General features: G+C 42.5%; 1 protein-coding gene and 1 non-coding gene across 3 annotated transcripts in view; one reads left to right on the top strand and one right to left on the bottom strand.

Annotated features, from left to right (window-relative positions):
• Positions 1-2,842: 2,842 nt before the first annotated feature.
• ATP13A4 (ATPase 13A4) overlaps positions 2,843-27,689 on the bottom strand; it is a 159,856-nt gene continuing 135,009 nt past the window's right edge. Inside the window, exons 26-30 of one of the 2 annotated variants that reach the window (XM_055127706.1) lie at positions 18,754-18,925; positions 17,664-17,857; positions 16,490-16,578; positions 12,254-12,334; positions 2,843-5,092 (exon numbers count right to left, since the gene is read on the bottom strand). In XM_055127706.1, coding sequence (XP_054983681.1) covers positions 4,880-5,092; positions 12,254-12,334; positions 16,490-16,578; positions 17,664-17,857; positions 18,754-18,925 — 749 coding nt within the window. In that variant the 3' untranslated portion in view covers positions 2,843-4,879. The remainder of the gene's footprint in view (positions 5,093-12,253; positions 12,335-16,489; positions 16,579-17,663; positions 17,858-18,753; positions 18,926-27,689) is intronic. The other variant, XM_004602996.2, reaches the window with a different exon arrangement.
• On the top strand, positions 24,780-24,886 carry LOC129402868 (U6 spliceosomal RNA). The gene has a single exon (XR_008628902.1). It is a non-coding gene; the product is annotated as a U6 spliceosomal RNA (small nuclear RNA).

Raw genomic sequence — 27,689 nt, 5'->3', positions numbered from 1 at the left:
TTTTTCAGCAACATTTTATGGGTGGGAAGATAACAAACAATAACCCAGTAACTCTGGCAAACTTGTCAACATTTGAATTCAACTCCCGCTCCTCTATGCACTTGCTCTGTGCCCTGGGACAAGTTACTAGCCTTGAGAGAGTCTAGAAAGCAACTTTTTAACAAGGGAAAAAATTGGGAGAGATGGAGTACTTCTTCCACCCTTCCCATAATCCTAAACTTGTGATAAGACTTTAATGAAAGAATGAGTTCGCAGGTACTCGCTAGACCAATCTGTATTTTAAAGCTTTGTATATAAAGTGAGAGAAACAGCATCCGTAGGGTCAGGGAATGATTAGAGCTTTATAAAACACAAAACATTTTGCTCAACGTTACCTCACAAGACTACATCCTTCTTTTTTTATCCAGAGGGAAAGACTGCATTGCAGAGAGAAAGAGACAGGTTTGAAAACAGCAGAATTATAGATTTTACTGCTTCTTTTATACAGAATAATTTATGTTAGCATGAACTAAACCCAAAGCTCTAAATAAATAATCGTTTTCCCGGTTATTTTCTGCAAAACGTGTACATGGACACTTCTGGGAGCCAGTAAGGCCACAGATGGCGCAGACAGATTTCCCTTCTCAGATCATTAGCGGGTTAGTGACGGAGCGTGGTCAGTCATGCTGCCTCTCTCTGGGTAAGTGCTGCCCACTTAGGAGTGAACCTTCAGGTCGTGCACTCAAATATTTTGGACACTGTGACTGCCCTTTTCTCTTCCTAGCCCTGAGAGCAGGGCAGTGGCTCTGCCCTAGGGTTTGGGAAACTCTCCATGTTTTCCTACTCCAAAGTGCCCGATATTTTTTTTCTAAGGAAATAACACATAACAGAAATATCTCCTAGCTCACCATTTGGTAGCCAGGACCTCTCATTAGAGCCTCTTTTCTGGGCCGTTAGCCCCCTCGGACCTCAATGTCCAAGGCACAGAGCAGCCACCTATGTTTGTTCACATCCAGAGACCTTTTAGGGTGGAACCTCCCTCTCCACTGTCTGATATTTCCTGTGGGCAACAGTGGCAAATGGTCCACATCTCAGTGAGATAGCACGTCTGCCGAGATTGAAAGGGATCCCGCTGGTAGGGCGTTTGCCTTGCACGCAGTCGACCTGGGTTCGATTCCCAGCATCCCATATGGTCCCCCGAGCACCGCCAGGAGTAATTCCTGAGTGCATGAGCTAGGAGTAACCCCTGTGCATCGCCTGGGGTGACCCAAAAAGAAAAAAAAAAGAAAGGAATCCCGCTTAAATAATTGAGTTTCACATGATGCCTAGCTTTCTTTTCTAATTGGTCGTAATATTCACTCACAGCCCCAGAGAGAGTGAGTGACTAGGATCCTGCTTCCTGCTTCCACTCTGACAGGACTGATTATCAAGTCGAAACCCTCACACCTGCCGCAAGTCCCATTCAGCACCAGCACAGGTCAGAGTTTCTGCCATGGTAATTTGATTATAATGGCCACATTCAAGGCTCTGACTTCCAGTTTTACTTGGCTACCCACTTTCCACTCTTGCACAAACTGTCTCTAAGACTAAGACGTAATCTTTAAAGTAATGAATCTCTTATTGGGGGTGGGGGTGGGAGGTAATGTGGGACTGATGGAAAACCAGAGAGCCCTCTGTTCCTTTTTCCTGCCAGGGCCATATGAATTACTGAGGATGAAATCATTGGGGAGCAAGGCAAGGGCAACCAAGTCTCAGAGAGACAGCGACTTTGGCTCTGGGTTGGGGTTGGTCTTTAACCTGTCTCTAATTCAAGTCTGGCACGTTACTTGGTTTTAATGTAAACACAATGTCCTGGGATTAACCATGGCTAGCCTCTTCCCTTTGGCAAATATAAAATTCATTCCTGTTTGGCTGTGAGATCATACTGACCATGCCACCTTAAGCTGTGTAATTAGAAAGTTTTCAGTAGCAACATATTTGTTCCAAAGATGTGTCCAAGAGCTGGGTTTGCTCTCCTCATAATAAATCTCAGTTTTTTCATTTATAATAGGGGAATGAGAAATTCTTCCGTTCAATCTCGGAAAATTGTGCAATTGAAATGACCTAGTGGTTGTGTAAGAACTGGTGCAAGCCTCTTGCAGATTTTGCTAGTCCAGTGAACACAACACAATGCTCAGTTCAGCAGGAGAACAATTCTGGTTTAGAAAAAGATATTCAGAGCTGCCATCTCACTGCTGAGGTGAACATTGTAAGAGGAAACATTTCTTTCTGTACTAAGGAATGTAATGACTGTGCAGCCTATTTTAATGCTTCTTCACACTCTAGTTTAAAGCCAGAAGCAATAAGGCACATTCGTGATTGAGAAACACCATGTTCCCAGAGTTCTTGCCATTGAAGTCATCAACCATGCTCAAGAGATGAGCCAGGGACAGGAATATTTAGAGGTCTGATTGATAAGCAACAAAGCCAGATTGATGTGCAGACCAAAACACTTAACACCCTGATCAGAACATTGTTTTAGAATTTGATGTTCAAAACGAAAATTGGAGCCTATATTTAAAATAGAATTTTAATTTTGTTCTCCTAGAATTCAGTTTTTCTATTGGGCTAATAAAACTCTAGGTGCTTTCTATGCTGGGTAAATTTAATGTAAACATTTTTTTTTCTTTTTTTTTAAATTTTATTTATTTTTAATTAGAGAATCACCGTGAGGGTACAGTTACAGATTTATACACTTTTGTGCTTATACTTCCCTCATACAAAGTTCGGGAACCCATCCCTTCACCAGTGCCCATTCTCCACCACCCGTAAACCCGGCGTCCCTCCCACCCTCCCCAATCCCATCTCCCCCCCACCCCACCCTGCCACTGTGGCAGGGCATTCCCTTCTGTTCTCTCTCTCTAATTAGCTGTTGTGGTTTGCAATAAAGGTGTTGAGTGGCCGCTGTGCTCAGTCTCTAGCCCTCATTCAGCCCGCAACTCCCTTCCCCCACATGGCCTTCAACTACAATGTAGTTGGTGATCGCTTCTCTGAGTTGCCCTTTCCCCGGAACGTGAGGCCAGCCGCGAAGCCATGGGGTCAACCTCCTGGTACTTATTTCTACAGTTCTTGGGTATTAGTCTCCCACTCTGATATTCTATATACCATAGATGAGTGCAGTCTTTCTATGTCTGTCTCTCTCTTTCTGACTCATTTCACTCAGCATGAAACTTTTCATGCCCATCCACTTAACTACAAAATTCTTGACTTCCTTTTTTCTAACAGCTGCATAGTATTCCATTGTATAGATGTACCAAAGTTTCCTCAACCAGTCATCCGTTTTGGGGCATTCGGCAAAAAAGTACAATCGAAACAACATCTGCACATGTATGTTCATCGCAGCACTGTTTACAATAGCCAGAATCTGGAATGTAAACATTTTTAACAGTGATTTTAATGTAGGAATCTTCTTTTTCTAAGAATTAAATTCATCCTTAAACTTAAAAAAATGGTACATAATGTGTGGAGACTTGCATCAATGACAATATACAATTTTGTGACACAAACTATTTCTCTCAAAACTATGGGGGCAAGTAGGGCTTAAGAGATAGTACAGTGGATAGAGCACTTGCCTTGCACGCAGCAGACCTGGATTCAATCCCTGGCATTCCATCCATATGTTTCCCCCAGCACTGCTAGGATCATCCCTGAGCTCAAAGCCAGGAGTAGGCCCTGAGCAAAACAATAAAAAAAGGTGGGGGTGGAAGGAGGAGCAGAGGAACGAGGGGCTAGGACTATGAAATGAGGGGTTTCCAAAGTACAGGTGTTCGCAGGGTCAGGAATCTAGACCAAGATTGCTCTTTGCTATGTGCCACTTCCTGTTCTTTAACAACAATAAAATTTACATAATGTCTGGGTCTGGGTGCAAGATATATATATATATGTGTATATATATATATATATATATATATATATTAAATGAGCCCTTATTCAAAACTCAAGAGTTTCAAGATGGCAACAGAAAAGGCGTTAAACCAAAAAACCCTTCTGGACATGATGCTATGTGTGAATGCAAAGGTCATGTTCCCACTAAAAAGACCACCCTAAATGCACAAGACTATATTTTCCAGCAACTTCTTAAATCTTTGGTTAATGAGTGTGATGAAAGAGTTGTATGCCACTTTTGGGGTGAGGCAGTGACTGTTCCTTGTGTGATGTTCATCTTTCCCATCCAAAGAAACATGGAGTCCATGAGTAGAGTGTCTGGAGCCATTAGATAGAAGGAATCACCGTGCTAAGGAGAGCTATTCCAGAGACTCATCTGATCCAAGAAAGATGCCATTTCACATTAAGTCACTGAGATATGGGAGTAGATTATTTCTATAGCGCTGATTTAGCCTATCTTTTCTGATGGAAGGGAAGGCAAGGTGTAGAAGGAAAGATCTTAAACCTGAAAAACTATAAATGAAGGGATAGTAGGCAGTGATGGTTATGTAATGGCTCCCAAGTATTTTTCCGCCATTGGTTAAATAGAAATGCAAAAAATTATCTTTAACAGGTTTCAATTCTATGACTATACATAGTGCTAATTTCCTCACTTAGAAAACATATCGGCTAAGATGAAAGATTGCACAGTCTCCTTCCCCTTTAGCTTTCCAGTCCTTGGCTTGTTCTTGATTCACTGGATACCTCAAATGCTTTCAGAAGTCAGGAGGAAAACACTCTTCTGTGGCAGTGTTATGCGCTGGAAAAAGCATTTTATCAAACAAACTTTAATTAGTCACCACTATTGGATAATTTTTGATTCCCCAGACTCCATCTGATACTCTAAGAGTCTTGTTGCTTAAAACATAATCACAGACAGAAATTGACCCCGTTTGTCACCATTTCTTCTTGACATCCATTTGGATTTTCTTCTGCTTCACAGTTGCTCCTCGTTGCTCTCAAACACGGGATTGCTGTAAGAGACTCCCCTGCCACATCTCGGTGTGTCAGAGTAAGAGGTTTGGTTTATTGGAGGCCAACTGGGATCATTCGCCAAGGCTCTCTGCCATATCCGATACTGGCTTTTTGATTGATAGCCAAAACATTTTTTGATTACCATCCACAGGGCTTTGTTTTCAATAATGAACTCCTGCAAAATAAGAGAAAGTTACTGCATACAAAAGGAGTTTTCAGGCTACAGTCCATTATAGAAAAGAAAGCATGACTGCTCAGATCTAGCTTAGTTCTAGCTTAGTGAATAACTTGAGCCCTGGGTGGGGGGCAATTCCAGGTCCTTTAATGGGGTAAGTCTTGCCACTCAGAATTGGCCACTGTACGGAACTATTGGGAGGAGAAGAAAAGGTAACATAGTTCCAAGAATCTGGAACCACAGCTTAAGGTAATCTTTCTCAAGGATGACATTTCTTCTGAATCTCATAGAAAAGTCGAATTCTTCATTTTCCTTCAAGTCTATTCCATACTATGTCTATATTTGAAATAATGTAAAAAGACATTTAAAAAGTACGTATTTGGGGGTTGAGAGTAGTACAGGGGTGATGTGCAGGTCTTGCATGCTGCCCACCAAGGTTCAACCTCCAGCATCAGCCCTGAGCACCACCAAGATAGAGCATGAACACCAATCAACCCCGCCTGCAACACAATACCAACACACACACACACACACACACACACACACACACACACACACCCTAACTTATCTACTACCAAGTAGATCTACTGGTGCTTACTTATTCCCCTTATGATTGTAGTAGCGAGTCTTTAATTCCACTAGCAATGTAGGGCGTAGCATGGAGTAGATCCCTCTTCACCAACCTTCTAAACTATTAACTACAAATGGTGGCTCTGTCTACATAGGTTTCTGCTCTTCACCTGTGAATATGAACGTATGATTCCAGCATATGGGGTCCTCAAGGATTTGTAGGCATTTCCTGAGAAATATATCTATCATTTTATTTCATGAGTCAGACTGATTCTTGATGAGAACACAGGTTATATGTTACAATTTACGGTACAGGCACCATAGAGATGCCCTGGCCTTGCGCAGTCCTGGCTCTGTACTCCATCACTGCTGGTGGGGTTGAGGGACCATATGGGTGCTGTAAGTGAACCCAGGTTGACCTCCTGTGGCACAGCAAGTGCCCGCAGTACTATCTCTTCAGCACCCATGAGTCTCATTTTTCTCTTATTTGGTCACCAAGGGTGACCATCTCAGAGGTTGTCATGAATAAGAAAAAATATGAGTTAAGCTGTTCCAAAGAAAAACTAGTTTTGGTCCCTGTTGGAATCTTTGCTGAGGAGTTTATTCTACAGCTACTAAAGGAGCTGGCCATATACAATACTAGTCCTCAAAGCTACCGCTCCTGGCTGTATGAGCTCCTGGCTATATGAGCTCCACATTCATGTGTGAATCTTTCTCTACACAGGGAGGATGGCTAGCTGACTATTAAAACCCACAGACCTCTCATCTGCATCTTGCAAACCTTATGGCTCATCTCACCAAACCTGTTATTCTACTTTTTCACAGCAAGGTTTCTTGTTCCTTAGAACCTGGGTAGGCAAGATCATAGGTATCCAATTAAAGGTTTCAAAATCTAACTTACCTTTGGGAAACCTTAGCAGCTTTAAACAAAATCAACAAAATAAAACCCACACAGAGACTTTCATGTCCTGGGTCTGACCTTGAGCTTTTATATACTGCAACACTTAGAGTGATCTGCTATTCCTTTGGGGAAGGGAAATCAAAGCCTGTCCTACCACTGCACTCTTCACTGTAAGTTAAGTGCAGAACTGAAAACTCAAAAGACTTGATATACTATGTTTTTGTATATTTTTGAGGGCAATACCTAATGACTGGGCTGGGGATTGAACCTGGGTTGGCCACATATAAGGCAAGCATCCCTGCACCCATTTCTTAAAAAATAAAAATAAAATTTGCCAACAGAACTCTTTTGGCTGGCTACTCACATAACCCAGACTTAGAAACACACATGTATCTAGAATCCATGAATGCTCACACAAGTAATAAAGAAAGAAAGGGACGTTCAGCAGGAACTTATATCATGAGACTCAACTAAGGATGGTTCTTGCAAACCAGTTTGTTTGTGGGCTGTGGAAAGAGTAAGATGAGAGGGAGGAGACGGGCTCAAGGGGCTAAAGTATATGCCTGGCCTGCAGGGACCCTGAGTTTCATTCTCAGCACCACATGGTCCCCTGAGAACTGCTTGGAAGGTATCTTCCAAAGAAAGAAAAAAAAGAGGAGGGCAGGGGAGGGGAGGGGAGGAGAGGGGAGGGGAGAGAGGAGGGGAGGAGAGAGGAGGAGGAGAGGAGAGGAGAGGAGAGGAGAGGAGAGGAGAGGAGAGGAGAGGAGAGGAGAGGAGAGGAGAGGAGAGGAGAGGAGAGGAGAGGAGAGGAGAGGAGAGGAGAGGAGAGGAGAGGAGAGGAGAGGAGAGGAGAGGAGAGGAGAGGAGAGGAGAGGAGAGGAGAGGAGAGGAGAGGAGAGGAGAGGAGAGGAGAGGAGAGGAGAGGAGAGGAGAGATAGAAGGGTAAGGCAAGGCAAGGCAAAGCAAAACAAAGCAAAGAAAGAAGAAAAGAAAAGGAAAGAAAAGAAAAAAGAAAGGAAAGGAAAGGAAAGGAAAGGAAAGGAAAGGAAAGGAAAGGAAAGGAAAGGAAAGGAAAGGAAAGGAAAGGAAAGGAAAGGAAAGGAAAGGAAAGGAAAGGAAAGGAAAGGAAAGGAAAGGAAAGGAAAGGAAGGGAAGGGAAAGGAAGGGAAAGGAAGGGAAGGGAAGGGAAAGGAAAGGAAAGGAAAGGAAAGGAAAGGAAAGGAAAGGAAAGGAAAGGAAAGGAAAGGAAAGGAAAGGAAAGGAAAGGAAAAGAAAAGAAAAAAAGAAAAGAAAAGAAAAAAGAAGGAAGAAATGAAAAAGAAAGTAATAGCCCTTTTGCCCTATCCCTAGTTCCTGACTGGGAATGACTTTTCAAAGAAGATACAGAACCAGGTTAGACCTAGGAAAGCCAACACAGGAGAAAGGAGGTGCACTACCTCCACATCTCTCAGACCTGGCCAGTCCACCCCAGGGATCTTAGGCTGTCATAGCTGGAGCCCCACATCCCTCAGAATAGTTGTTCAATGAAACACTGAGGGACAAGAGGATTCTGCTCTCCTCCAGGCCCACCACATAAATCAGAACACATTAATTTTCCTAGGAGTGATAGCACAGCGGGTAGGGCATTTGCCTTGCATGTGGCCGACCTGGGTTTGATTTCTCTGTCCCTCTCAGAGAGCACAGCAAGCTACCAAGAGTATCCTGCCCACACGGCAGAGCCTGGCAAGCTACCCACGGTGTATTCAATATGCCAAAAACAGTAACAACAAGTCTCACAATGGAGACGTTACTGGTGCCCGATCGAGCAAATCAATGAACAACGAGATGACAGTGCTACAGTTATCCATAACAACCACTCCAATTTGTGGCCGAGGAACTGCTTAGAGCTGGAAACCTCGAAGGCCATTTTTCGCACTGAAGCTCCCAGCCACCCCCAGGAACATCCTGGTGTACCTGCATCTCTCACTCACCAAGAGAAACCAAGAAGAAACTTTCCCCCTGCTATTAAATTCCCTTCTCCCTGCGGTAGGGGTGAGCAAGGCCACCTGTTATATTAACTCACTGAATAAACCTTTATCCCGCGCCCATTAAAGCAAAGCAGGGCCTGAGCTACCAGAGCTGCTGAAAGCAGTTCTCACCAGCAGAGTTCAAAGGAGGGTAAGAGAAAAAATACATATATTCACACGAGGGAAGCACTTGACCTGAGGATTATGAGCTCAATATCTCATCCTCCTCGCTGTCTACCCCAGAAGAGCACTCCTGAAAGAAACACTCACAGGAAAGGGGAAGAATATTCTCGTGGCCTGAACGAGTCACAGAAGTGAGGCAAAAATAAGAGAAACTCAATCACGAACAACTTGTTAACTGGATATCTCAATATTCAATAAAGAAATTAATTTAAAAAACTTACCAGAACCTTGTACTTATTGAACATTTACTATGTACTTTACACGCCCTGCTAATAATCACTCAGTGTGTTAAGGAGCCCTTTATCATTCCCATTTCACAGGTGAGGAAACAGAAACAAAGGCATAACTTGCTCAGTTGGATAGCAAGAAAGGGCAGAACCAAAATGAAATCCAGGCTGACCACAAATATTTGCCCAGAAGAACAGTTTACGTTCTTCGGGTGTTTTGGTTTTTTTTTTTGCTTTGTGGGTCACACCTGGCGATGCACAGGGGTTACTCCTGGCTCATACACTCAGGAATTACTCCTGGCGATGATCAGGGATATAGGAGCTGGGAATCAAACCTGGGTCAGCCCCATGCAAGGCAAACTCCCTACCTGCTGTGCTATCGCTCCAGCCCCAGTCTACATTCTTCTGGGTAAATATATTGACAACTGACTTGTCTCCAGCTTGGGATTATGGCATAACTTTCTGTTAGATGATTCTAGAATAATTCCTCCAACTCTTCCCTGCCACTGAAGAAGAGGGGAAAAAATAAATCATGAATGGCCTCAACCCACCCACCTAACTTTAAGGCACAGAGGCACCATCTCAGAAGCCTTCTCTGGGGGTTGACAGATGACATAAAGACACCGTTCTAATAATTGTGGCATAAAGAACACCTACAGGTGGGTTGTACTACTTTTCATTTCTTTCTGATTACGTGTTCATACTTCAGAAGGGGGGGATAGCTTGCTAGTGCTTCTCTGTTTCTTTCTTTTCCTGCACTGAAAACATAACGTATTATTATCTGAATCCATCTGCACACCCTTGGTCATAAGTGCAAGCAAGAAAGGCTCACACCGATGCCTTGTAGGACAAAAAGTGAGAGAATAAGGATCCTAGTGATGTCACGGAACCACTGAACTCACCCTGAGGCCACTCTACTCCAATCTTATCACTAACTTGAATTCATCAATGACTCTGCGACTTAGTTCACTATCAGTTGAGCTTTGTTATGTGTGCCCACCAATGCAGGCACCAGGATAGATTCATCTAGAGCCGAGTGGCACATGTAGGCCATTTAGGAGGGAATAGCATTTCAGTAAATGGAAATGTGGTGGAGGGAAGGTGGAATATTCTAGTAAAGAAAATCAGTGTCATCACAGACAGGGCAAATATATATATATATATATATATATATATATACATACATACATAAGTCTGAGATGATGCCCATGAACTGCCCCCGGCTACTATTTAAGCATCTTAATGGCCACGATCCAGAGAAACACAAGAGAATCTCAGAACCGAGCAGCTTGCTGCAGAGATCTCTCCAGCAATTATCTAAAATTATCTCTCCCTAATTATCTAAAATTTTGGAATTCCAGGAGTGCATGGCTGCTCTTGTGACCACATGACATCTTATGCTATTCATAACAAGCAATACAAAATAAATTGTCTAGCATGGCCTTTTCTGTAGGTTTGAGTAGTGGCAGGAAAATTGCAAATAATAATGGTGGGATTGGTGTCGAAATATTGAACGTAATCAAAGTGGAGAGAGAGTATTGTGGAAATTGTCTGCCATACAGGCAGGGGAAGGGATGGGATGGGGTGGAGGGGGGGATACTGGGGATTTGGGTGGTGGAAAATGTGCACTGGTGAAGGGATGGGTGTTTGATCATTATATGACCGAAGCTTTGTAACTGTATCTCATGGTGATTCAACTTAAAAAAGAAAAAAAAGATTCTACAGAAGTTTATCCCATGAAGGACATATTCTGCACCCTGGAATAAAGACCCCTGCAGTGATGTTCTTGTGCTAATTGGTGGCTTTGGAAACCATATGGCTGAGCATAGGGCTTCTCAGTATGGGCGCTGGAACAGCAGCAGCAGAATCACCTGGCGACTTGTCAGAGCAAAACCCTGTATACCTGCTGTGGACATCCTGAAGCAGAAACCCCAGGGCAGGGCTGAGCAGCCGGTGTTTTGACAAGCCCTCCTGGGGCCCCAGTGCCCTACTCATGTTTGAGAAACCCTATCCACCAGGGGGGAGAGAAAGAGGAGAGAGAGAGAGAGAGAGAGAGAGAGAGAGAGAGAGAGAGAGAGAGAGAGAGAGAGAGAAGCTCCAGAGACCTGCTTCTTTGTCTTGTCCTGCCACCCACTCCTCAGGACCCTTTTCTCTGTGTAGCAAAGAAGGTTGGCTGAGCTGCCATCTGCAAAATCCTACAGAGTCAAGTACAGGTGCTCTCAGCCAACCCTGAAACCCCCTTCATGGGAACAGTTTAACTTTGTGTGTGTGTGTGTGTTTTGCTTTTTTTGGGTCACACCCAGCTATGCTCAGGGGTTCCTCCTGGCTCTGCACTCAGGAATTACTCCTGGCAGTGCTTGGGGGACCATATGGGATGCTGGGGATCAAACCTGGGTCTGCCACGTGCAAGGCAAACGCCCTCCCTACTGTGCTATCGCTCTGGCCCTGAACAGCCTAACTCTGTAACCAGGAGCAGGAATAGGGGCAGATGGGATCCTGACGCCTCTTCCCCTGAGGAAAGGGGGTTTCCTAGAGTGCCCCTACCCAGAGTGAGTCCTCACAGCACTGACAGTAGGGAATGAGAGGGAGGGCAACCAAGGGAATGGAGCAAGCGGGCTGAGCAGTGGAGGGGATGAGACGCTCGCTAGGGCTCTCATTTCCCAGTGGGCAAGTACAAATGCTGCAAGTTGTTAAGGGAGAGAAATCAGACAAAAGGCCGCATGTTATGATTATCTTTATGTGAAATGTCCAGAGTAGGCAAACTCATAGAGACAGCAGATTCGTAATGAGGCAAAGGACAAAAGAGGGGCTGGGAGGTGATTGCTGAAGTACAGCGTTGGCAGTTGCTCAGTAAATAGACTAAAACCCACCTAACTTTACAGTCTAGAAAAGGTACATTACCAAGTACGTGAATGGTAACTTGGTCCCAAAAAGTACATTGAGTTGGATGTCTCTGGGGAAATGTTAGATTATAATTTTATTTTCCAGCCGTACTTAGAGATGGAAAAGGAATACTTGGTTTGAAAATGATCAAAGAGAAACACCAGTTCCTATGTTGCCAAGGGAGGGAGTCTATGGGATTATTGAGTCTTGTGAGCTAATGCTGTTTCTTTTCCAGACTCCAAAGACACACACACACACACACACACACACACACACACACACACACACACACACACGAGAGAGAGAGAGAGAGAGAGAGAGAGAGAGAGAGAGAGAGAGAGAGCAGAGAGAGCGGGGAGGGGAGAATCATCATCAGCCCAAGGACACTTACCTCCACTACAAGGGACACAATGAAATTGGAGCTGAGCATAATGACAATGTAGATTCTCCACAGGACAGGAGTGCAAAGCAGCTGGTGAGAGACAAAAAATAAAAATAAAAATACAGTGTTGAAGACATGTATTTGCAGAAAGGGCCTTATATGTTCACTGTGCCTCTTATGTCTTATATGTCATATACTGATGTCATATACTGGAGGTGTCATACATTCCGTAAATCTTTAGACTTTTGAGGATACTTATATGTTTACGGGTTCACAGTATATACTTTATAGTTTATAATTCACTCACGTAATGAACATACAAGCGTGTGGAAGGATTACACTCAGTGACTTGGGCATTCATTATTGCTTGCAGGCTTTTATCTTCCTTTTTGAGATGTAATTTCAAAATCTTTTCAGATAACTGGTGAGTTTGCAATACAAATAATAATTTATTTTGTTGCCTTCCTTGGTTTTGCGGTTGTGGAAGAAGGTGGGAACGAGGTTTTACTTCCAGGTGGCTAGGAGGATAGTAGTCTTGTTGTCTGTCTTTTTTCTGGCCATTAACGCCTACTGTCAGCCCTGAGTCTGGCTTTCCCCCAGAGCTATGTGTGCAACTGCAAAAGGTGTGCCATCACAGGATACCCACCAAAAGCCAGAGAAACAGAACCACCATCACCTCATCCCCACTTTCTTTGTATCTTCTTAACCCCGCCTCAGATACGTGGTATATAGGAAAGATATGACATTGAACAAATGGAGCCACTGGAACCTTGAACTCAATGAATGAATGGAAAGAAAGTCATGTGCTCTCATTGTACCCAGTGCAGCCTCTATTTTTCTTTATCTACCAGTGGGAGCAAAAACTGGGACAATTCTTTGGACAACACTGCCACGAAAAGTTCAAATCCATTTCTAGGAATGTAATCCAATATACTTCCACATGGCTAAAATGATGTATGTATCAAGTTATTTTGTCTAGAATAATAAAAAATTCAATGTTTATCTATAGGAAATTACATGATAATTATTAGACGTATTTTATTTTTCATCTGTATGCTTATGTACATTTATAACAAAATACAATATTTGTATAAAAATGAGGAGGAGGCTCTATTTACTGATTATGAAGGGATTTCCCAACACGAAGAATGAAGCATGGGCCTGTGTGTGTGGTGGTGGCCATCGTGAAAATGTTCATTCGGGTTTCTTGCTGCAAAAGGGATGTCTCGAAGATGCCCCAATCTCTGTACTCAGAATCTCTCCTTACCTAAGCCTGCCAACTGCCCTGCATCGGTAATGGAGTAGCTCAGGTTTTCTGATTACAAGGCATACTGGGACTCACTAGATAGGTAACTTTGGCTTGACCATCTGAAAACGGTGATGCAAGACTCTGACCTCTTTCCCACCCTTTCCCCTTCACAGGAGTCAGAGCCACATCAGAGTGTGATGCCTTTCCAAGCTTCTCATTTTCCAGATCTCCTGCCCATCGATAACACATCTTATGTCATTTTGACATCTACCCACCTCAGAAGATCTGAACAAATGTAACACGTGCAAATTGATAGCGTTCTCATAGTTAGGTAAAGGGGTATACGTGATCATCTGTCAGTACCTCTACTGAGAACCATAGTGCTCAGAAGGTGGGGGGGATAGAGAGGAGCAGATAGAGAGAGACAGAGACAGACACAGACACAGAGAGACAGAGAGAATAAAAATGCCTGTCACAGAGGCAGGCTGGGGCAGGGGTGAGGAATGAGGGGTTTGGCAGAGACTGGGGACATTGGTGGGTGAGAAATGTACACTGGTGAAGGGATGGGTATCGGAGCATCCTATGACTGAAACCCAATCATGAGCAACTTTGTAACTGTGTATCTCATGGTAATTCAATAAAAAATGTTAAAACAATTTTTTAACTATGGAACAAGAGTATACAGGTACATATTTGTGTACATGTGTATAAAATATATCGGAAAGTCTTTCAAATAGACAAATATTACTTGTTGCCTCCAGAGAGAGAAGCTGTTTGGCAGCTGCAGGGAAAGGATGGGAAAGAGAACTTCAAACGGTGCCACTGCAGCCAATTTTCCTTAAATTATGTAATTTTTAAAAGAGTGAACAATAACTAGGTTACAAAACAGCATGATTCCATTTAAAATATAATAAACTTCATAAATCAGTCACTGCACTTTTATAATGCATGAATTTTAAAGAATAGAAGGATATAATGAGCAATCTTATCACTTTACTGGCCTGCATATTCACATTTTCTTAAATAACCCCATAATTTTGTGGAATAATAATGAAAATAACTATTTTAAGGTGGCTAATAATTCCTTATAGAGACCTTTGTCAGTATGTTGGCAATGATTAAGCAGAGTTTTCCTCTGAACCTGTTCTGTTCCTAATTTTGTTGTAAGAGAGGACCTGGACTCTCCCTAAGCACCTTCATCAGAATGTGGCCAAACGCAATAAATCTTAAACTTAAGAGCCACAAGATCAAGAAATTTTAACTCAGAAAGTCTAGTGCAATTTATCTCTCTGAGAATGCGCTCAAAGTCATGAAGACTGAGAAGCATCATGGCAGTTACTCTGATAACCACAATGAAAACATTATTTAAAAAAAAAGGTAAACAACACAGATCCTAGCTGGTGTCAAATGTCGTTTATAGGTTTGTGAAGCTATTGCTGTCTTGAAATGTATTTTGTACTTCAAGGATTGGTCCACATTTCAGGGACTTCTAGGTACTCATCAGTCATTTGCTGCCCTTGTGAACCATTCATTGTGCAAGGCATTAGAAGTGTGGAAACCGTTCTTAAACTTTGGAAGAATGAGCAAGGAAAGGTACTGATGCTAACAAAACTCACCTTTGAGATGGCAAGCCAGTCATGCACACAATGCAGTAAATTACAAACAATAGGACCTAAGGAATATACAGTAGGCGGTGCTTTTGCCTTGCATGTGACCGAACTGGATTTGATCTCTGGCATCCTATATGACCCCCTGAGCCCACCAGGAGTGATTCCTGTGAGCAGAGCCAGGAATAAGCCCTAATTACCAACAGGTATGGTTCAAAACTAAAAGCAAACTTCAATTCCATCTGCCATTTTTTCTCTATACTATTTATTGGTCTAGAGAGCAGTTAATAATGATTGATTTTAGTTCAAAAGTAGCATTTTTAGGAAATTTAAGTACATCTTTCCTTGATTTGATACGTGAAATGCCTTTCTATTATATAGTTTCAAAGGTTCCCCCAAATTACAAAATCTAAGGATGTATGGGCATCTTTAAAAGTGTTAAAGAAGCACGTGTGAACAATGAAAAAAAAAGGAAGCCCTTAAAGATTTTTTAAACTAGAAATTTATATTGGAGAGTTAATCAAGAAAGTGTTATAGACAAAACTGTTTTAAGCAGCTTAAGTACAGTAGACTTTAGAGGGAAATTCTCTCACTTGAGATAGGGCACTAGCTCTCCACGAGGCCAACCTGGGTTTGAACCCTGGCATTCCATATGGTCCTGAGTGCAGAATCAGGAGTAGCTCTTGAGCATCACCAGGTGTGGCCCCAGAATAAATCCCACTGTCAACTTGTTTTTCATCGATTTGCTTGAGCAGGTGCTAGTAACGTCTTCATTGTGAGACCTGTTATTGGTTTTGGCATATCAGATACGCCATGGGTAGCTTGCCAGGCTCTGCTGTGCGGGCGGGATACTCTCGGTAGCTTGCCGGGCTCTCCGAGAGGGACGGAGGGATCAAACCCGGACCGACTGTGTGCAAGGCAAAAGCCTTTTCCACTGTGCTATTGCTCCAGTCCAAACTAAATCAAATAAATAAAGTTTATAACCTCAAAAAAAATGTTTAGTGCTGTTGAAAAAATCAGAATCAAGAATAGGACTTTATTTCTTGGTCATCTTAAATAAAACTATATTTAAAATACAGCATTATTTTTAAACTTTATTATACCAAAAAAATAAACAGTATTGAAAACCTATGTTAATTGTAATTGTGACCTGTTTTTGAAGACAGAGAATTGTGTAACTGCAAGTTGTCAGCAGCATCATCATCACCACCATCACCATCATCATCACCATCATCACCATCATCACCATCATCATCATCGTCATCATCACCATCATCATCATCACCGTCATCATCATCATCATCATCATCACCATCATCATCATCATCATTATCATCATCATCACCATCATCATCATCATCATCATCATATTCCAGAGATAAAACTTACATCCAAACGTTTATATAATTCTGGAATATCAGCAAATAGAATGAATAAACACACTCCCAGCTGTATGACCAGAACAAGGACAAATATATCTGTGGAGATGAAAAACAAGACACTATTTTGAGAAATCAGAGTACAGATTGACACATTCATTAATAAACACATTCTAGATTAGCACTGATTCAATGGACTTGATTTCTACTTCCATATACATCACAAAAGGTGGAAATCATTCATTTCTGAGCAATGGGTTACAACACTACAATTTCAATGCGTGTCTGGTAAAGTGGCAATTTTTCAATGTGGCAATTTTTCAATGCATGTGATAAATTACAATTAATTGTAATTGTGATAAACTATATAAATTGCAGTAAATTGTAATAGTGATAAATATATAAATTTTAATAGTGATAAACATACATAAATAGAGGATAACATTACCAAAATATATTTTCAATAAGTGCCTTGAAGGAATCTAAGAATATGAGTCTCTTAAATACAAATAATCTTTTTCCGCTCTTTTACCAGAAAAAAAAAAGATGGGCTGTAAATAAACAAATGTTTAAATTGCAATCATGCAGGCCAGCACTTGACTGCTGGCTCATCCCAGAAAGAAGGGCAAAACAATTTTCTTTGAATACATTTTTATGAGGATATTAAGCTTTCAACTTTTGCTTCTAAATCTTTTCAATCATTTCATCATAATATACAAATATAGATTCCACTTCTCTTAATAGCCTCCACATCATAGCCTCCACAAGCATCTTGTATTCAAGTTCCTCCAGGATAGACCCACTGCCAGACCTCCGATCATACAATGACATCCTAGCTGTTGTCTTCCTCGCAGGAAGACACATATCAGGTGAATGCTGCAACTCTCCTCCCCACCATCTCAAAAGTGCGTTCTGACAAGCAGAAAAATGAGTCTTCTCAGTAGACAATAACCACAAGAAAAGACACCTAGAAGCCAATCTTTTGGTATGTGAAGGGAAGAGGTGAGGAAGGAAGTCCTAGTCTCGAACACAGCTTGAAGAAAGGAAGCAACAGTTCAGAAACAAGTTGTGCAATATGCTTTCCAGAGCCATGGAACGCCCTGGAAGAAGTAGTGATGAGCCCATGCAAGTCAGCTCTCCCCTTGGTTGACTTCACCCCTCATATCTGATGCAATTCTACTCACAGTTTGTATAGGTGGGCTGCCGAAATGGTTTTCCTTTGGAGAAGATAAGGGCCACAATGATGCAGTTGATGGTTCCCAAGAACCATATAGTGGTGTTCTCAAAACTTGTGACAGCACCATTGCTTCCAATTTTGTCTGGAGTGGTTGGAGCGATAGTTAATTTGGAGATGGTTTCGTTGGGAACTGTGCAGGCGCTGAAAACGAAATCAAATATACTAATGAGATGAGATGACAAGCTAGTATGAATCTCTTGAATCAACACAACTCCTTGCCCCCAGCTGGAGAAAGCTGGCTAAATTGGGGGAAAGAATGTGCTGTAAAAAATCATGAAAAATATACCAGCACTAATAGACCTGATAGATCTTTGGGATAGATAAGAGAGAGGGGTTGGGGGGAGAACTAAACTTATTATTTATTTCATAAACTGGCTCTATGCGTGTGTTAAGTGTATGAGAGGTGAATTGTTCTCTCCTGAAAAATCGTGTGTGTTTAAAACCACTGCGATTGTTTTTCCACTTTTTAAATTGTTTTTAGCTTTTTGGACCATACCCAGCGGTGCTCAGAGGTTACTCCTGGCTCTGCCCTCGGGAATTACTCTAGGCTGTGCTTGGGGGACCATATGGGATGCTGGGGATCGAACGTGGGTCAGCCACATGCAAGCCAAACAGCCCTACCTGCTGTACTACCACTCTGGTTCCAAGACCGCTTTTTAAAACAGGGTGACCATACAGTTGGTCTTCCCTTAACACCAAATTTAAATGTGAAGGGAAACTTTTAATAATTCCATGAGAGTGTCAGGCTTACACTGAGGCTGGCCAGGCAGACTGTAATGTTTGGGCACTCTAGGCAAAAAGGAAAGAAAAAAGATTGTAGATCATTCATCATTATCATACAAGAGCAGAAAGACAAGTGTCCATGGATAATGCCATCACTCTGAGTTGCAGAGAAGACATGGCCATTGGACATGATGCCCACACAACATAAGGAAGTCAGAATGAAGACTTTGGCAGCATGAAGACTCGTTTGCATCCCAGATGATATGCACCAGAAATTAGGATGAGAAAAGCAGGAATCAGGTTGACGGTCATACCTGTGCCTCTCTGCAGAATACCAGGGTTGCCTCTGAACCAGAATGAAGCCCGCGATGTGCATGGCCAAGCTGAGGAGAATGTTGAGAATCACGGAGAGCAGCAGAGGTGGGGAGATGAGCCGTCCTGCAGGTCTGAAAGGCACCAGCTTGGGGTAGGCACCATTCAGATTCACTACAATGTAAATTCAGAGTTGGTGATGATGAGGACAGAAGCATGCTCTCTTGTTCATCACATGAACAGCATCACTTCTCGGGCCCCGCTTTGGAGAAAAGTACAGCCCAGTGGAGGGATAAAATGATAAATAGATTCAAGCTCAAGTTATATGAGAAATTCTTCGAGGTCAGCTGTAAAACAGCCACATCTTCTTTTGCCGATGAAATAGGCAGACTATTAAGTTATAGGGGAGGGAATGATAAAATGCACACCCCCGTGCACTGTTTGTCGAAATGTAAGTTGACACAAACCTTCTATGTGGCAAGTTGGCAATAAATAGAGAGAAAAATGCTCATAACTTTTAACATAGTTATTCCACTTCTAGAAATTCATCCCCAGCTAAATAATCAGAGGGAGAAAAATGTTCATCACTGTACATTTAGAATAAAGTACCATGCATCCATCCTGGGGGACAGCATGTAGTCAGTAAACGGTAGTGCTTTAAGGTGTTCCATGACAGAACTAAGAGGGATGCTAGCAAAATGGCAGAGCAAGCAGTCCCTATCACCACAGCAGCCTTGAAAGACAAGCAGAAACCATCAAAAACAAGTTTGTCAGAACTCTGAGAAACTAAGATGATCATAGCAAGCAAACACATGTTGAAACAAGAAAAATGCAACGTAGGGCCAGGGAGACAGCTCAGGGGTGGTCAGGGGTGCCAGTCTTTCAAGCGCAGGGTCCTGGAGGAGAGCCTGAGCATGACACAGCTCCGGTGTCTGTGGGGTGTAGTTTGGAGATCACTCCTGACTCTGTGCTGTGGGGATATGCAGTGCAGGGTTCAGTCGCCTGCAAGGCGAGCGCCTCACCACTCGCACTCTCTCTCTGGCCTTTGTTCACATAGCTTCTAAGTTGAGTGTGGTGCTTTCTAAGCGTCGCCCATTCCCCCCTTGCATCATGATGCCTGTACACACAACTGGCTCCAGTGCGGCCAGAAATCCGTTGTGCTGCCATTGATCCCAGCAGAGAACTGCCAGGCATAAACACGGAAGTACCACTCGAGATTTTAACTTGTGATCATAGGTTTTCAAGATAGGTACTCCGAGCTTCTCTACTATTTCTCCAGGACCTGAGTCAAGAATTTAAAACAGCTGTTGTCGGTATGCTCCATGAACTAAAGAAAAGCATGGGGAAGGAGAGGAAGTACATTAAGACATTTGCCTTGCAGGGAGCCTACTCTGGGTCAGCCTCCAGCACTTTACATGGTCCCCTAAAAAAACCACCTGCAGTGATCCCTGAGCACAGACCCAGGAGTAAGCCTTGAACACAGCCAGGCGTCGTCCAAACTCATCACCCCAAAGTGTGAACCCTGGTGAGTATGTGTGGAGCACTGGAACAATCCCAGAGAAGGTAATTTGTATGTCCAACTAAGACCACAAGCCCCAGGGAGCACAGGTACAGTGAGAACCGAGACTGAAGGAGTGCAGTGAGCACCCAGTGGGCTCCCCGCCCTGCAGGGCACCGCAGCCAAGTGTGTGTGAGACCCCAGCCACTGCAGCCACCACCACCATGACAGCCACGACATCAAGAACAAGGAAGGGCAGGGGGCGAATACAAGGTTTTTACATTTGAAAAACTAAGTTCTTGCATCCTGAGAGACAGTGCAGGGTTATGGTACTTGCAATGGACATGGAAAAGTCCAGGTCAATCCCCTGGCATGGTGAATTGTTCTTAATATTGTTGTGCACTCTGCAAAACAATATATATACACACACGCACATATTTATATATAAAGAAATATATTCAAAGACTTTAGTTGTTTAGTGTTGGGGCTGGACTGAGCTATCAGGGCGAGCCCATGTATACTGTACCGTACTACGGACAGGAACATAGGGACCCATGAAAATGGGTGAGATTTCTCGTGTGTCCTGACTGGTTTGGATGAAGCTGAACATTTTCCCCCTTCAAGCTGCCTTCAGAAAAATAATTTCAGAATACTGAAAAGAGCAGTTTTTCCTTCTCTCACAGAAGCCTGGCTGGTCTTTGACATGCAGATGGTGTTAGCCAGGCCTGACCTTTGAGATTGTAAAATGTAGGCTCTGGCCCAGCTTTGTCTTTGGGATGCAGATTTCAGGTGCCTGCCCAGTTTGTATTTGAAGTGGCAAGCACAGCCTAGTCTTTGGGATGTAAATCCAGGTACCTGAAGAAGGTTTCAGTTTCGGTTTTGTATCTTTCCCTTCTCAGTTCTGTATTCTTTTCCCGAGGCTATAGGCCTACCCATACAAGGAAACGATATGTTCCATTGTCTCAATGTTCTCCCTGTAACATTTTTTGATGCCTTTGGTGACGTCACTATATTGCGCCCTTTAGAGGTACCATGATCAATAAAAGGAGGTCCACGAGGCCATCTGCCTTTGCTAAGAGCCAGAGCGAGCCTTAGTCCTCCAATCAGTGATTATTTCTTCCGCGTTCCTATCTCAGCGCCTCCGATTGCAGAACGTTCACGCAACAGTTTAGCTTTGGAAAGTAGAATAAAAGATGGATCTTTAAATTTGTTATACCTTATAATTACAAAGTTCCACATGACTATAAGGCATAACAAATTTAAAGATTCATCTTTAAATGGAGCGATAGCACAGTGGTTGGGCGTTCACCTTTCACGTGGCTGACCCGTGTTCGATTCCTCCGCCCCTCTCAGAGAGCCTGGCAAGCTACCTAGAGTATGGAACCTGCACGGCAGAGGCTGGCAAGCTACCCATGCGTATTGGATATGCCAAAAACAGTAACAATAAGTCTCTCAATGAGAGATGTTACTGGTGCCCGCTCAAACAAATCGATGAGCAACGGGATGACAGTGACACAGTGATCTTTAAATGGAACTTTGTGATCCTGGACTCTGGGCTCAATGGGATCTGGGAGCAGATCCTCTGTCTGCTTCCCCCAGTCTCCAGCGACCCAGGGGTCACACCCATAAGCCACCTCCTGCTGGCGACAGATAATCTCCTGATTGGCCACCCTCCAGAACTCACAACTGCTTCTCCCGGAAGGGAGCATAAAATGAAGCCCCCATAACCATGTCACTGGACCCTGCGCCAGGCCGTTTTCACTTGGGGTGCCCCAGAAGTGAAAGCCCTCCCCACCTCAAGGAACCCAGCTCCAGCAGCCAACCTCCACTACCACACTCCAGGCCACTTTCTGTACCCTCGGACCGAGCCTCATACATGAATGAACATATTCGTAGACCGTGCTGCCGCTTTGTGTCTGTGGAACACATCATCATAGAGGGAAATAAATATATATGTCTGTCGGAGAGCCCGGCAAGCTACCAAGAGTATCCCACCCACACAGCAGAGCCTGGCAAGCTCCCCGTGGCATATTCAATATGCCAAAAACAGTAACAATACAGGTCCATTCCTCTGATCCTGAAAGAAGTCTCCAATCATTGGTAAAGACAACTAAGGAGAGGCTGCTAAAATCTCATGGCTGGGACGAATGGAGACATTACTGGTGCCTGCTTGAGGAAATAGATGAACAACAGAATGACAATAATACAGTGATACAGTGATGCCTTATAATACTTTTCATATGCTTTTCACAATCAATATATGGATATTAAACAACCCTAAAAGTAAAAAAATCAAGTTTTTTATCTAAAGAAAAGCAAATCTAAAATCTGGATGTTCCTGTTCATTTGTTTTGTTTGATTTGGGAGCGACACCCAGTGATGCTCATGGATCACTCCTGGTGGGGCCCCAGGAACTATGATATGGAATGCCAGAGATCAAACCCAGGTCCACTGCAAGCAAGGCAAGCACCCTACCAGCTGTACTATCTCTGCAGTCCCCGAATATTCCTATAATAAGGAAGACAACAGTCACAGGAAAACGAAAGCTGCTTTCAAATTATGACTCCAGGAAGAAAAACCAGGCCGATCTGTATCACATCAAATAGCAAAATGGAGCAATTTAAGTTACACTGAAATAGATTTGGCTTGAGGTGAAGGAGAAATTTGGAAAGAGAAAGCCTAGTCAATGGTGTTCTTTCACCCATTGACTTAGAAAATATTTGGTATGCTCTTTGTATGTTGAGCACTATTAGAAGTATTTGGAATTTAACCATGACCAAATAAGTGCTTTTCTGACAAAGGAACACTTGGAGGAGGGTAGGCAGGCAAAAGCAAATAAAAATGTAAATGAATATCATGTTTTCAGATCGTGAAAAAAAGGCAGAGTTGTATAATAGGCAATCAGTGCTTGGCCACTATTCAAATGCTCATTCTGCGGTGATGATATTTCTGCTTTCATGTAAAGAACCAGAAAACCTCAGTGGCACAAGGATCCCAGAGGAGAGGAGTTTAGGCAAAGAAAATGGAAAAAAGCGAAAGTTCTAGGGTGAGCACAGTTGGTAAAATATAGGAAGAATGTGGTTTCCACTAAGACAAATACAACAGTGATCTGCCAAATCAGCCACAAATACAGAATTTCATATTTAAACTTACAGACAAGTTTTAAACAAAATCTAGGTGAGAAAAGCAAATGGACAAAGAAATTCGATCATAGTTGGACAGAGGATGTGAAAGTGAAAGCTAAAAATTAGAGGGAAAACAGAAAAATACTGACAAGTCAAGAAAACAACTGAAAAGAGGGGCCAGGGTGTTACAGCAGTTAGGGCATGTGCCTTGCATGAGGATGACCTAGGTTCAATTCCCAACATCTTATGTGGTCCCCTGGGCACCGCCAGGAGTGATCCCTGAGCCAGGAGCATCACCAAAGAGGTGACCCCAAAAGAAAACAACTGACATCAATATAACTGACATCAACAAATATTTAACATTTTAATAATCACCTTAAATCAGGAGAGGGACATGCAAGCAGAGGTCAGAGGATCTAAGGGACACTCCCAGTAATATCTGGCCAATTCGGACAGAAGGTTTGATGTTAGGCCTGGTGGTGTGGTGCTACTTGGATTTGGGGTGCTGGTGGTCACCAAAGCCACATTTGGCTATACTTCGAGGCCTTTAGAGCTCTTCGAGGCTTCTAGAGCCTCTAGAGCTCCAACTAACAGTGGTTGGGGCCATGTGGTGCCAGAGATCAAAGACAGGTGTATACAAGGCATGTGCTTCTGACCCCTTTGCTATCTAACACATCCCAGCATCTTTAATTTTAATGTTCTGAACTCACCAGGTATATGGTATAGAATGGTAGAATAGTTCAAGGCCTCAAATTCAGGGTCCGAAGATACTCAGGGGTCAGTGGTATGTGCCTTGCATGCACAAGAATCTACATTCTATTCCTGGTACCCCATCCCCAACCCTAGCACCACAAAGTGGAGAGTCCTGGGTGCCTCTCAACCAACCATCAACTGATGGGTCTTGGTAGCTTCCAAGCCATGCAAGGGAGGACCTGGAGGCTCAGCACAGCTTCTAGCTTTGTTGGTTGAGTACTATCAGGAGTGAACCTGAGACTTCCTGAACACAGCTTGGGAGAGCCTTTTCCAAAAAAATTCCAACTGTTTCCTGCCACAGAAAACACATCTTAGCTTCCAAGACAACACAGACTCAAAATAACTGATTGCAAAACAATCCTACTAGCAAGTGTTAACTTTTTAAAAAAATGTATGTGCTCTACTCTAAATCATATAACATATTTCCAGCTCAAAGGAGTAATAAGATATAAGGATTAACACTAATAGCAGTAAAGGGTTTCTACAATAGGAAGATTATAATTTATGTGTATCAAATGAAGAGCAGAAGGACATACTAAGCAATTATTAATAGAATAATCAGGGTGATATTAACAATACAATAGCATCCCACATAAAATTATGAACATATCAACTAAACAGAATAAAAAGGAAATAAAAATCTTTAATGATAGTGCTCGTTTGGGCTGCATATATACTAAAATTGTACAGATAAAGAGAAAGTTAGCATGACTCCTGAACAAAGATGACATACAAATTCATGAAGTGTTACATATTTTACAAAAGGTTTTTGGACCAAGCAATATGAAGTAAATTTGTTATATGCCTGCCAAGAGAGTAAAAAAAAAAGGAAACCTCATTTATGACAGGAAATATATGATTACTGCAATAAGGTTCAAGTACAAAATAAAATTTAATGCATCCATATTTCTATAGTTTAAAATAGTACACCAATTAATCATTACAAATGGACATATGTTGATTTATCCTCTGATAATTCTATTTTTGCCATTTCTTTAAATTTTATTGGATCAAGCAACATCAAATAAATTTGTTATATGCCTGCTCCCTTGGAGAGCTGGGACCTTCAGCAAGGCTTAGTGTTACAACACTGTATGCCTGAAACAATTCTATTATGAACAACTTTGTAAATTATGTGTTTTAATTAATAAATAAATATATATATTTAAAAATAAATAAATGTATATTTAAACTTGAATGATAAACTAGAACAGATTGGCTTAATGTATTGATAACAATAGAACATTTGTCTCCCAGTCCAATTCACTTTAAAAAAATTTTTTTAAATTTTTTATTAGAGAATCACCATGATGTACAGCCACAAACCCATGAACCCCTGTGCCCGCATCCCACTCATATAGTGATTGTTTACCCGTCCCTCCACCAGTGCCCACTCACCCCCACCAACGATCCCAGCATCCCCCTCACACCCCCACCCCATCCCCCACAACCCCACCCCGCCTCTGCGGCAGGGCACTCTCCCTCATTCTCTCTCCTTCTTGGTGCTGTAGCCTGCAATAGAGGTATTGAGTGGCCTTCCTGTTCGGTCCACAGTCTACTTCCAGTTCGCATCCTCCAACCCGAATGGGTCCTCCCAACATCCTCCACTTGGTGTTCCCTTCTCTATCCGAGCTGCTCTCTCCCCCAGCATATGAGGCCAGCCCCCAATTCACTTTTTAAACTAATGCACCTTTTAAAATTTTTTACAAGGATAAATACTGGGACACAAAATCTCAATGAGTTTATGAAAAATGAAATAATACCAAGTATTTTTTAAGATCATAATGCCAGAAAATTATAAATCAACCACAAAAAAACATAAAACCTCATGCATATAAAAATTATATCAGCAAAATTTGACCCTCTCAGCAACCACTGGGTCAAAAAAGAAAGTAAAATTAAAAATTAAAAATATCTAGAGAAAATGAAAAACATATAAAACCACAGAATAAAAACATTAGAACCTGATATACATGAAAAACAACACTAATACAGAAGTTAGAATACAGGTATTCACTGTATGACTGAAATCTAATTATGAACAGCTTTGTAAGGGTCTATCCCACAGTGATTAAGTACAAAAGTTTTTTTAAAAAAGCAGTAAAGACAGGGGGAAAAAGATCACATATAACAACTAAGAACTAAATTTTCTCAACAGAAACGTTAGTACACATCTTCTAAAGGCTTGCAAAATTTATGGAATTTAGTGGCCTTACACTTCCTTAATTTTGCTGAGAAGAAATTTGTTCTCTAGATTGGTTCCTTTGTATTTCATAGAAATTAAAGTTACTGTGTAGTCAATGAAAAAAATACAGGTATTCATAAAAATATTTTTTTAATGAGAAGTAAAAGATTTTATCTTACTGTGGTGATTTGGGACAATAGCGACATCGGTCAGGCAAAACCTTCGATTGAGTATGATGTGGTCAATTTCATTGTGGAACTGTCCACCAGGAGACTCCCATGACCAGCGTTTAGATTCGGCCTTCTGGAACTGTGAGTTACCATGGATGGTCTTGGTCGACATGATGAACTCAGACAGTCTCTCACCCTGATGGTTCCATTCTAGGCCAGGGGTCCCAATGTGGAGTTCTTCGGGCAACCTTCTCAGTCTTATCTTGGCATTAAAATCACCAACAATAATCTTGTAGAAGGTGTGGTCTTCTTTATAGAACCTCTCCAGTTCCATATTGAACTTCTCAATTTCTTCTTCATCGTAGTTGGATGTTGGTGCATAGACGACGAAGATAGAAATTGCCGGCAGTGAGCCATATATATTCAAGCGTAGTTGTCCGATTCGGGTTGTTAGGCATTCAAATGAATCAATGCTCATGGTCAAGTTTGTGTTGACAAAGACACCAAAGCCACCAACACTTCTGTTGTCGCATGTTCCGAGGAACAATCCTTCTCCAGTGTCGAAAATGGAGTAATGTGATTGATGTCTTCTCATTTTGGTCAGACCAATGACGTCGTACTTGATCTTCTGCGCTTGCACCATCAGGTCCTAGATGGATGCTTCCGATGCCAGTGTACGTGCATTGAAAGTACAGATAGTCACTTTAGTCTTTCTTCGTTGGCAGTCTAGTTAGTCCCTGAGATTTCTTCAGCCTCTCCTTGCTCATCTTTATTAACACTGCCTTATTGGGGTTCTTTCAGTGTTGGGTGAATGAGGCCCATTTTTGTTCTTGTTTTTGGCATATTGAATACGCCATGGGTAGCTTGCTAGTCTCTGCCATGAGAGCAGGGTACTCCTGGTAGCTTGCCAGTTTCTCTGAGAGGGATGGGGGCTTTTAGGGAGGCCTCCAATCGCCCTTAGAGGTGTTCCCATGGTTCACACCATATTTGAACCCTATCAAATAGGGTGCAGGAAATATGGAATATGAGTATTAAGTATGTTATGGTGTGTCTCGTGACCACAGTCTGGAGAGCGGCCTGGAGAGTGGCAGTGGCTGGGTAGTGGATGTAGTGGGGGTCAGCCAGTGAGGTATTTATCTGGCTTGGGTAGGGTGAGGCATCTGGGTTTGACCCCCCTCCCTAAAGTGCCGGAGATTGGAGGAGGCAG

The sequence above is a fragment of the Sorex araneus genome, chromosome 2 (assembly GCF_027595985.1).
Source record: "Sorex araneus isolate mSorAra2 chromosome 2, mSorAra2.pri, whole genome shotgun sequence".
Lineage (NCBI taxonomy): Eukaryota > Metazoa > Chordata > Mammalia > Eulipotyphla > Soricidae > Sorex > Sorex araneus.
Note: the sequence above shows the minus strand (reverse complement) of the source record. Positions and strands in the feature narration are given on the sequence as shown.